The following is a 12,378-nucleotide window of genomic DNA, read 5'->3' as shown; positions in this document are numbered from 1 at the left end:
ATTTTTACATTAACTTCAGAAAAGTGGGGTCTATAACGAAAAATCTGATAGACAGTTGGTTATATTCATTATCAGTGCAGCTGCTCAAAATGTCTAGTCTATTATTTTTTTTTCCCATAGTATTCTTTTCATCCAGTGTTAAGTACTGCTTTTAAAGAAGATATAATGAAGTGGCAAAAAAATGCTTTTAAATAGACACGATAGATTCTTTTTTTCGATTTCAAAGTACAAAAGTTTGGGGTTTTTTTATTCCTTAATTATCTTATTCTTCTTAAATCTCTGGAAAACAGACGACTTCTAGCAGAATTTGACTGATTCTACAGGGCCCACATCTGGAAAGGCAGAAATGCCACATAGTGCTCCATGCAGATACACACACACACAAATTAAAAATCTGGCTGCCATCTTTTCTTCTTAGTGAATAGTATAGCATCTGCAACGAGCAAGCATTCACATTACCCAGACTACTACCACCCATGAGCAGTCTATCTGGATATTTCATTTTGAAAAAGGCAAGGCAACTCTCAGACATTCTTCTTCAGCTACTTGTTGAAGCAGGGGCTTGGGAGAAGCATAGTTTTCACTATATGCAGCTATTATATACCCTATACTCGTTGTGACAATAAATACAGAGATTTAATTTCCAGCACTTTCTTAACTTCAGTTCGCTCCTGCCCAAATGCAGCTTCATATTAAACAATATTCCTCAACACAAAAATACCTGCCCTCCAGGTAAACAGTACGAAGTCCTGCAAAATGTCAACAAAACAGAGATCGTGGCAAAAGTTATCAGAAATAAGCTTTTACAGAAAAGGCTTCTGCTTGGAATTTTTTTTTCCCCTACTCTTTCTAATGATGATGATCGTCTTGAAAGCAAATTCCCTACTAGTTTTTCTGACCGCTGCCCTTCCAGAAACCTTCTCCTCCTTGCCCTGCTTTGCAGAGCCCAGACTGCAATTCAGATGAGCCAGAAATAAAGCAGTTGGCCAAGAGGGAAAACAAACAAACAGAACCCCCCCCACGCAACAGGCTTTTCCAGAACGACCCAGCCTTCTGCCTGCACTTCATGTGTCATGCTGAATCATGGAAGAGCGGTGACTCACAGAGAAAACAAAATACCCCACCGCTAAGCTAGAGAGATGTTATTCTCCATGGAGTGTGTGACTGAGATATTCCCTGCTTTGGCAGCCTTTTTTCATTAAAACGCCTCATGGGTAGTTCTGAAGTCTCTTTTGCATGATCACCAATTACTTCTACGCAGTTTCGAAAAGAGAAAGCAATACTTTGCTAACATGAACCAAAATGGCAGATGTTTTCAAATTGCTCTTCCACCAATAACTGGAAAAATTGGATGGATTTAATGTTTTGGTTTTTTTTTTCATATCCTTCATCGTACCATTAAAGCAGAGGCGTAAATATTTCTTTAAAAAAAGAAGACATTCAAATTTAGCCCAACAGCTTCTCTAAGATTACGTGCAGATATAAAAACAAGTTTTCAGCAAAGCCCATTGGCCTCACACTTCAGTCTCCAAAGGCAAACACTTCTGCTGCTCTGCTGTCCCAAGCAGCTCCCAGCACATCCCTTCCCACCTGCTTTTTCTTGCCCTTAGCTGTGCTGTCTGCAGAGCTGCACTGAGAAGCGGAGCAGGGAACTGCATGGGATGAGAACAAAGAAACACGTATCTTTTTTGCAGAGTCATTCTTTATAAAATTGGATGTGTTCCCAGGTCTGATGGAGCGCACGAGCAATTCCACCAACGCAGCTGGGCAGATAATGTGAGGGCAGAAGAAAACCTTCTGGCCTTGGAGAAGGAAGAATGGAAAAGTGGGCAAAAGAATCTGTTTAAAACGCTGCTACTGCAAAAAAACATTCATACAACCATGCCTCATGCTGAGGCAAAACACGCTACTGTCTTCAAAAGCTTTTAGCAAACATTCCTCCAGTCTTTGCACACTCACAAACTTAACACGTGTGTGAAGTAAACCGCTGAAATGATGTGCTGGCAGGGCCAAAATGATTATTCTACCCTAGAGCATCTGTAAAGCCGAATCGTTTCACTGCTGTCCGAGGTTGGCTAACGAAGTTCTTGGGTCTGCAATGGTGGTCGCTCTTGCCATTGCTGCCTTTGTTTTTTTGTTGCTTTTCAAAACATAGCAATGTAGTCAACAGCCAAACAGCTTTATAAAGCTCAGCATTCCTTAAGAGCTCATATTAAACTCACTAAGAAAACCCAAGAAGCTGGAGGACCATGCCTGCAGAAAGCTTCTGAGTATCTGCTCCACTTCTGAGGCCATCCATTGACTTTGGCCAGGCTTGCGCCGCTCATGCTCTTGTTAACAGTCTGCAATTAACCACATCCGATACACATAATGATCCCAGAAAGTGAGTGTCAAGCTTGCACATGTGCTTACTCCTGATAGGAAGTCCTTGATATACTTTACATAGAATAAGACACTGCTCATTAACTCAGTGGTGCAACCAAAGCCCCGAGGCTCTTTACCAGAGCTTTGACAAAAAAGGAAATGAAAAAAGCTGGGCGTGGATCCAAGCGCAATTTTTCACAGTTAGGGCCATGCATGCTCACAGTAACTTTGTCCTAATGCGATGAAAGAACATTTTAATACTTCATCCACCCAGTAAACCTCATAGTAATGGTGACGTTCCCCATCCCAGTATGGCCTAGAAAGCAGAGTTTTCCCCACACCTCAACAATTATCTAAACCCACTGTCTCTCCATAAGTTAATATTATTTTCAGAGAGAAAAAAAGTCCAGCTGACTTCTTCAAGCTTTCTGATTACTGAAGGAAGCCATTCTCAAGACAATAAGAAGCAGTATATCTTGCCAAGTCAGACACGTTCCTTATAGAAATGTCTGAGAGTTACTGTACCACTAGTCCATGAAGTGCAATGGGTCATTGGCAAGATCAGTACCACCAGCTAAGTACAAATAAATATTCACCAAATGAATTCAAGGCAAAACTAGATAATCTGATAAACAAAGAGGAAAACTTCTCTATCAACTGAAAAATCAGGGGGAGAAGGGAGGAAGGAACATCACTCGGACAAATTAATTCATAGAATCATCATAGAATGGCATAGGCTGGAAGGGATCTCAGAGATCATCTAATCCAACCTCCCTGTCATCGGCAGGGACGCCTCTCAACCACATCAGGCTACTCAAGGCTCCGTCCAACCTGGCCTTGAACACCTCCAGGGAGGGGGCATCCACAACTTCCCTGGGCAATTTATTCCAAAGTCTTACCGCCCTCGTACTGAAGAATTTCTTCCTAAGATCTAATCTAAATCTACTCTCCTTCAACTTGAACCCATTTCCCCTTGTCCTATCAGTGGACACTCTTGTAAAAAGTTCCTCCCCAGCCTTCCTGTAGGTTCCGTTCAGGTATTGGAAGGCAGCTATTAGGTCTCTCCGAAGTCTTCTCAAGGCTGAACAATCCCAGCTCCCGCAACCCGTCCTCGTAGCAGAGGTGCTCCAGCCCCTGGATCATCTTTGTGGCCCTCCTCTGAACACGCTCCAACAAATCTATGTCTCTCTTATGGTGGGGACACCAGAACTTGACGCAGTATTCGAGGTGGGGTCTCACAAGAGCAGAGTAGAGGGGGAGAATCACCTTTCTTGACCTGCTGACCACGCTTCTCTTGATCCATCCCAGGAAATTCCCTCTTTTTCATAACACTCCCTGAATATGACATTATTTTGGGTAAGGATGAAAGAAAAGCTTCACTTAACTCATAATTTAAAAACCAATTTACACAACTAGCACTCCATTATTTATTTCTACTTTATCATTAAATTGCATCAAACACAACCATGACTGCAAAGGACATATAACTTTAAATTTCAGAAAAGGGAAATGAAATCTCATCACTATTGCTCGTTGTTCACTTTAAGGTACAGAGAACTTTAATATAAATTTCCAAGAATTACTTAAATTTCACAGTTACTTTTCACTGTGGCATTGTGCTACTGCTGTTTCCAAGGATCCATAAATTTTGACAATCCACACTGCAAAGTGCTGCTGGATGCAAAAGGTGTGCATTAAGGGTTGACTCTCAGCACCCTTTAAAATTAAGCGGACAATTCTTTACCTCTCTAAATGACAGGTTAGGCCCATGGTTTCAAGATTTGACGTTTTACAGTGCTAGTCATAACGGTTCCAAGAACTCTGACACAAAAGGAAACTTCTTGAAAAACCAAAACTTGACCAGTTTGAAATGCAATAGGCTGTAGGTGAGCGACCACCTAAGAAACGCAGCGAGAAGCTTGTCAGACTACTGTAAGCCACAGTCTCCATGTATCTCAGGTGCATTTAGCTCATACCAAAGGCTCCACATTTCACAAACGAGTTTTGGCTGAATGGAGAAGATTTCATGCACTACTCAGCTGGAAAGTCCTGTTAACATGCTGCATGTGCACAAAAAGACATGTTACTGTTCTTTTCCTCATGGCATTTTGTTATAGGAATTTCAAATCAGAGAAAAGTCACTTGAAACTTGCCATTATAATGAACACGTCTGATAAAATGAAAGTTATTTATTACAGTTATTTCCTGCAATTGATTAAGGGATCTTAATCATCTTGAAATAATTTCCCTGGCTCACGTGCGCGCCTGAAATCTTCCTGACCTTCCTTTAAAATGCCCCCTGCTATCTTTTAACTTTCCTTTCTGGAATAAAACGAAGAAACCAAAAAGTTTTACTCACTGAAGCATAAACAAAGTCCATCCAATCAACAGACACTCTTGAAGAAGAACTGCATAATTCAGTCCTTTCTTTACAAGCTGAGCTGGCTGTTCAGGGAAATTTGCCCCTTTTCTCAGGAAGTTGGGAAGAAGTTGGGAAGTTGGGGAAGTTGGGAGGAACTGCCAGCTGTGGATGCCCCATCCCTGGCAGTGTTCAAGGCCAGGCTGGATGAGGCCTTGGGCAACCTGGTGTAGTGGAGGGTGTCCCTGCCCATGGCAGGGGGGTTGGAACTAGATGATCTTTGAGGTCCCTTCTAACCCAAACCATTCTAAGTAACGAGAAAAGGCAAGCAAAATTAGACGTTGCGCAGCAATGGATAATTTTTTCCAAGGTATTATCAATAGGTAAGCAATGAATGACCTTCCAGAGCAACTAGGCTCTTCTTTTAAGAGTAACACTTGCCTTTAGATAACCTCAGATAACGTGACTCCAAGCTAGTCGTCTGCTTGTGTCATTAAGCAGTTACACATCCCTCACACGTGACCTGACAATTAGCTATCCTCCAAATATTTCCTCTCTTCCGGAAACACGCGCTTTTCTGAACATGAGTCAGGACACAGACTAGCTTTGATATACTCTCAGGAGGAAATGGATGTATATTTTAGGGAAATTTTATGCTAATTGTAAGAAACAGAGCTCTGGGAAAAAAAAAAATTCTAAAACCTGAAAGTTGCTCCAGTATATAAGAAGCCTTGTATCTAAGCACAAGGCACGTTTGCAAGGCTTTTCACTTTTGTAACTGCTATTACTCACTGTTTGCACCGAGCAGTGCCGGGGAGTCCCAGGCACGCTCCGGCATTCCAGGCTGCCGGGAGGAAGAGGAATGATTTCAGCCCTCAGAGTCATAAGCCCATTTGTGCACAGATCAATTGTCTGCAACAGTTTGACACCTCCTTTCATAACGAGACCAAACACCTTTATCGAGCCCCTTCCAGACGTTATCGATCCGAAGGCGGCGGAGCGCCTTGCCCCCGGGCTGCAGCGCAAACCGCTTCGCTCTCTGCCCATCCCCACGCCGCAGCAATTACGGCTCGAAGGAGGATTAGGAAAACTGATTTCTAGAAGTCAAACCATCTCTTACCAACAAGGAGGTTGATTCTAGCTGCTCTGTCTCCTGGGTACTGGTGGAAGCTGTGGGTTTACTTTTGACATGTTACTCAACAGCTATGGGTCAGCTACGTTTTAGGTGAGATTTTCTAAGATAACTAAATGAGCTGCATTCCTCACTTCTGCTGAGCTTGGTGGGAAAGACTCGCTTGTTGCTAGCACAGGCTGAAGCAAAACCGCTCCTTTGAAAAGCTTCAACAACCTCTTAGCATTTCAATAGCATCTTCACATTTCTCCCAAACAAAAATTAATTTTTTAATTAAGATTTCACCGGATACGTTGCTCGTTTTGCCATTTAACCTCCTCCCCTGCCAGTTCTGTTACTCTGGTGTCTTTGTGAGTCGTTCTTTACTACCATAGCAAAAAAAAAAAACCACCAAAAAACCACAAAACAAATAATCAAAATCCCCACACTGTCAGAGGAGGGTATGATGTAATCACCACTGCTGTTCATGAGGCAATGCAGGCTCATCCTATGATGAAAAAAATGGAAGCAGTGCTTGAGAGGTTCTTCATCACCAGCTCAAGCACACAAAACGGGGTGTCTTCTGCCTGTGTCCACAAGACTTGGTCTGCAAACAAGCCAGGTACCACTGGAAATGGAGAAGGCAGCAGTCAGACAGAACCGGGAAAAGGGAACCGTTTGTTCCTTGCTTTGCTCTCCCTGTATGTTGCCAGAGGGGACAGTGGGACACCCCCTGGCACTCAGAGAAATCCACTTCTTTAATGTACAGGAGAGTCTCCTGACTCTTTACAGAGAGAGAGAACAAAACCCCCCATGCTTAGAAGGCGATTACCACTAAGCAGAAATGAAACAGAGAAGAGTTTCCTTTTAATAGTCACAAACTAACCCACAGATTTGGTTTAGGTGTGCTTCTACCCTCACTACCATTACTTTTTTCAGGAATATTCTTACAGTTACATTTTACTAACAAACATCAATAGAAAGAAGCAATCTCAAAGATGATTTACAACTTGATGTCTTTGCATTTAGGCCCAAACGTGTTTCTGCAAGAACGTTACAGGCACTTGTCTGCATTTCAGCTCTTAGCAAGTCCCATTTAACCCACTGCTGTTCAAATCCTGAATTTCTTGGGAAGAACTTATTCCCAAACATAAACAAAAGTTTGATAAAACTGAGAGGAAAAAGAAAAGGTACCTGTGTGTGGGAAATCACAATTTTTACTTACCCTGTAGAGTAACAGGTAATGAGTTTTCCAATGCCAGCATCTTTCATTCAAAATTAAGTTACAATTTTAAACCTAGAAATGTAGTTACCTATCCCTTTTAAAAAGTGAGACATTAATTCCCTAAATTACAAGAACAGAAAGAAGCAAAATACATAGGCTTTGGTGAATAAAATTAAGTTATTTTAGGATTTCCCAGTTGTGGGCGAAAGCAAGATAGAAATAAACCAAACATGAATTTACCTGAAAACAAGGCAAGCCCGCAGAAATAAAGGTCCAGTTATCTAAGTGGTGCCACGAACTTCAAGCAAACATTTATACTGCAAAACCAGAACAAGCTCACGCGCAGAAAGCCGTTCAAAGCAGCAACATTCACCTGTAGAAGTACGAGCAGCCCCTGACTGTGTTGTGAGTAAAGTGTTCCTGAGTCTTCTCGTTTCCAAAGTCCTCCAACGGGTCCGACCACAGGATGTCACACATAGGTCCGTATGCAGGTGGTTCCTTGAATCGATCTAACTAAGAAAAATAGGAGACAGAGAAATACTAACTTCTTTCAACCATGTATCACAGACACACTGAAGCAAAGCCACTGTTTTTTACTCCATGGGTTGGCAGACAAAGACCCAAGGCAATCTATTTTTCAGCTTTGGGTCGCTCTCAGCTTCAAAGCAACGGATTTTTGAGTAACAATAAAACACTCCTTGCTAACACTGACAAGGAGAAGGAGGAGGAAATATAACTGAAAATTAAGAGATACAGTGAGTTCCCATTCTACGTGATTTTGTGTGCATTTTTTGTTTTTCCTTTTTCTACTGTTTTTTGTAAGCATTTCAGTGGACAAGAGAGAAGATGGTATTTCTGTATTTTGTGATTTTTCAAACATCGTAGCACTCGATTTATGTGAGTGAGGCACCTCAAGAAAAAATACAATAGTTATTTCAAAGCAAGTTCCTGTTTTGATTTAAATATATTTTCACAAAAAGTATTTAAATACCAAGGCAACATCTCTGCATTATAGCATCTTGCCATGACATTCTTGTTGCTCTCATAACCTTAACCATAATTAAGCAGTTAAAACCTCTTCTTTCTGCCTATCGATATTAAAAAACACAAATTACATACAATCATACTGCAAATAAGACAAAGTATAGCAAAATAGGGAAATATTAAAAATCAATATTCCTCTGCAAGAACTCTTTAATATAGAAACACTTGTTGTTAAGATGAGTGTATGAATCAGGCTTGCAGTCCAAAACATTCTCTGCTCTGACCAGAAAGATCAAGTAATGTTTTAGTAGCATACATAACATACCTTTCCCCCCCCAAAAAAAAAAATTTCAAACAGAAAGAATTGGTTGTATATGTTTTCAACCGTCAGTTAAAAGTTTTAATAAGAGATCTCTACAATTTTACCTTTGCATCCTCGTCATGAAATATTCATAGCACACTTAGGCTTCTAACTTATTTCAGCCCTCTACCAATTAATGGTTTGGTAACTATAATTCATTTAAATTAAATAACAATTCATAAATATGCAAAAAAAAAATCCTGCTGATTTCCAAAGATGAATAAACTTGCTACTGGGGTAGAGTAGTGGGGTGGGAGGAAGTGAAGATGTTAATGACCCTAATCTAGAAACTGAGACCTAAACAGCTTCGCTCTGCCATCACATTGTTGCAGACCCAGCTAATTGTTAGGCAGAGAATACTTTTGCTTAATGAGATAGTGAACCTTTACCTCAGAAAAAAACCCTTACATTCAGTAATTTTTAAAAGTGCAGTTAATATCTTAATCTAATTGCTTTTAAACTAAAACATGTCATTACTGGCTCAAGTTTGGTTTTTTTTAAACCATATTAATTTCTTAGTAGGCGACAAATTAATCTCAGAATGTAATTTATCTTTTAGCAACTTTAAAGCTCAGAAGTATAAATGCATGTTTGCAAGCCTCAAAACTGCAAGCGAGAAATAAGAAAATATTTTCTGCTGGAAACACTAAGAACAAATAGTTTAAATACTTCTTTTTAGAAAAACCAATATCTCTTTTACAAAACACCTGAAAAAATTAATCCTTGATATCGTGCCACAACACTGGATTATGAGAAGAAACTGCTTGACACTGTTCTCTGAGCTTCCATGAGACTTAAAAGAAACTTCTCAGAACATAAGAGTACCACACAAGCACCAACTTACTAAGCAGGACCTATTGACAAGGAAGTTCTTAACTCTTTTTAAAATAATATTGTTTTGGCTATATTCATTGCAATTATACCACACCTTTTAATTATATTTTTAAAGTATTGTGAGGTTTTCCTAGAGCTATTTTTACCTCTTCTCCAAGAAAGCACAGAATGCCTAACAAGGCACAAGGAATCATCAGGTGGTGTGCTTACATTCTGCTAGCAGATACAACTTAGAAGAATTTAATGCTTTGTATTCATTTTCTCCTGAATACTTAAATACCTAACACATTTCTTTTTTTTTTTTTTTTAGAACACAAAGATGATAAATCTTTTGTTTTACTGGATGCTGGTGATTTCCTGACCTCAATAAAACACAACTAATTGCAGCAATTCTTTTTATGTTCTATTTAAAAAGACCTTTAAAAGGTGATAATGTCAACACGAATGTCAAAATGACATACAAGCATCTTACACAAATGAACAACAGTGAGAAAGGATTCAAGTTTTAGTTGCTGGCGATTAACTGGCCATTTATTAGACCTGAGCACTCTTCAGACTTACTTTTCTGATGTCATCTAAGGTGTTGATCTCCGGAGACAAGCCACCGTGTACACACAGGAATTGTTGGTTCATCAGAGCAGCCAAGGGAAGGCAGTCGAAGGCATCCATGCAGGCATCATATACGCGTTCTGAATATTTGATTTTACCTTTTAAACATTAAGATGGTATCAGAAAGTGCCATCGATATTTAAGAGGAAAAAAGAAATTAGGATGCTGCTTAATGTCTCAATCTTGCTCTCACTGCTCTCTCTTGCCCTGAGCTTGCCTCATGCAAAAAATGCTTTAGGATTATTGTTATTTACTGCTGGAAAATTATTCAGATTCAGAGGTGAAACTAATAAAAGTTCTGCCAAGTTTATTATATTTTTCTAAAAAACCTGTAACTAAACAATTTAACATACCATTATAGTCTGCCATGAAATCTACACAGCAAGCCTTAAGAAGTCTGCTGGATGGTTATCATCTACTACAGCATCACTCAATATACCCTCCATGAAGCAATCAGAACTTTAGCCTCGTCCCTTATAATTAATTATCTACAGAAATGCCATTATGAAATGAACGAGGTGGTACAATGCAGCTGAAATGTTAATTTACCAATATGTATATGAAGCTCAGTAAACCATGAAGCCTCTGAGCCAATTAACATTTCCTTTATCCCCGATGCTAAAAGGGAACACAGACTTATGGCAATAGCTTCAGCTTACAGTGGCACTTTGAAGGGAGGAAAAAAAAAAAATGTCATTGTGCAGGTGAAGGTCTACATCTAATGAGCTTTTATGTGTCACTGTATCCTTTCTTGAATGCAAAAAGGAATTTTTTTTAAAAAAGCATACCAGCCCAGACAGCCCCACAGTAGCCCTGGGCTGCTTCCCAGGCCAGGCTGGCAAGCTGAAGTGGCTCGATACCTGCAGCACCCAGTGATGACACCTGGGTTTGTACGGGTGGGCAGTCACCACCGCTGTGGTGGGTCTAACCCTCTCCTTTCTCCACCATCGAGACACCATCGCCAGCCCCAGCAAGACGACTGCCCTCTCAGGGAACAGCGATCACAGTTCAAAATTAAGGATCGCTAACACGAGAAGTACATCTGAAATTACCGATGGCAAACCAGTATCAAACACAAAATAACAAATCGAGTTGTTGAAAATGGAGATAAGAGTTTGAGAAAGGTTGACTTACATTCTTGCTTAAACGTGAAATACTCTGTTAAATGTCTACATTCATGATTCCCACGAAGTAAGAACAGTGTTTTGGGGTAAAGGATTTTCAAGGCCCACAAGTACAGCACACACTGTGAATCAGAAACAAGAAAGAAAAATACGATTCACAATTAGTGATGTAATTCAACCACTTATGTTCCCCTCCACCGAAAACGCCAGCAGAAGAAAAAGTATTCTGTGTGAAACATGTATTTGTCAACGGGTTAACTTCACTCTTCGTGCATCACACGCAAACGGTTCTCTGCACTTCAACCCGGACTGGCTGAAACGAGTATCAGGATATTCTGATCAGGTTTTACCCTCTTGCTAGGTGGTACCTCCCTGTTGAGCCATGCATCGCCGTCCACGGCCCCGGCTATCAAGAGGTGATTGCTGTGCATCTCTAAAACGAAGCACGTGCTCTCCACCTGGCAGGTTTGGCACAAACCCGCCGTGGAAACAATTTCACCGGAACATCCACGTTTCCTGGCTTAAGGAAAAGTTGCCCCAGAACAATTTATCCCCCACTTCTTCAGGAAATACCGCAGCTTCCAGTATTACATGGGTTTCACACGAACGCTTGTTCATTTTTCGCTTAATGTTGTTCTGTACAAACAACCGAAAAAGAATTGCACAAAGTTCTTGCATTAAATGAAGTTACTACAAAGCTTCCTTTTATCTTCCCAGCAGATTTCTATTTGAGATGACATTTCTTCAAAACATGTTTTTAAAGATAAAGAAAAAACCACTTGGAGAGGTTAATCTCTGCGCAGACCTCTCAAAACCATCTGATTAGAATAGTTTTGAAAATAAGACTGACACGGCCACGATGCCAAAGCCTTACAAGACTCTTGACAAATGAGTAAACTTGCAAACTTCACAGATTTATCCTTCGTGCAGGATGACCCTGCTCGGTTACCTGGCTGACAAACTCACAGGTCCAAGGAAGCTGATGGAAATAAGACCCATTCATCCCACAAGATGAGCCCACTGTTTGCAAGAACCCTGTTCAGACCACAATGGCCTCCCAAAACATAGGAGCTAGAAAACTGTCTCAACAATATCTCCTCCAAATCTTTCTTTCTTAAATATCCATCAACTGCAGAATTGTTGCACGAGGAACAAAAGGTGTCAAAAAACTCCCACTTTCATTTGCAACTACCTCCTAACACTCCCCTTCGTTCTGTTGACAAAAATTATTTACTCTAATAAGCAACAGATTGGAAATGCAGAATGTACTTCTGACCACAATTTCTACTTAGAGCAAAATCAGCATTTTTGTCAATGTAACGCCTCTAAATTTTTACAATATGAATTCCCTTCTGCAATTCAGAATGTCTTGATAAACAGAAGAATTATGTTAACGACATCTCAACA

At 40.3% G+C, this 12,378-nt stretch overlaps 1 protein-coding gene across 3 annotated transcripts in view; it reads right to left on the bottom strand.

Annotated features, from left to right (window-relative positions):
- Positions 1-12,378, bottom strand: part of PPP3CA (protein phosphatase 3 catalytic subunit alpha) — a 201,431-nt gene that overhangs the window by 38,387 nt on the left and 150,666 nt on the right. For all 3 annotated transcript variants that reach the window (XM_086612602.1, XM_086612601.1, XM_086612600.1), the window contains exons 4-6: positions 10,982-11,093; positions 9,800-9,945; positions 7,433-7,572 (exon numbers count right to left, since the gene is read on the bottom strand). In XM_086612602.1, the coding sequence (XP_086468728.1) occupies positions 7,433-7,572; positions 9,800-9,945; positions 10,982-11,093 (398 nt within the window). The remainder of the gene's footprint in view (positions 1-7,432; positions 7,573-9,799; positions 9,946-10,981; positions 11,094-12,378) is intronic.

The sequence above is a fragment of the Tauraco erythrolophus genome, chromosome 5, assembly GCF_009769465.1.
Source record: "Tauraco erythrolophus isolate bTauEry1 chromosome 5, bTauEry1.pri, whole genome shotgun sequence".
Classification (NCBI taxonomy): Eukaryota; Metazoa; Chordata; class Aves; order Musophagiformes; family Musophagidae; genus Tauraco; species Tauraco erythrolophus.
This window is presented reverse-complemented; position numbering and strand designations above follow the sequence as displayed.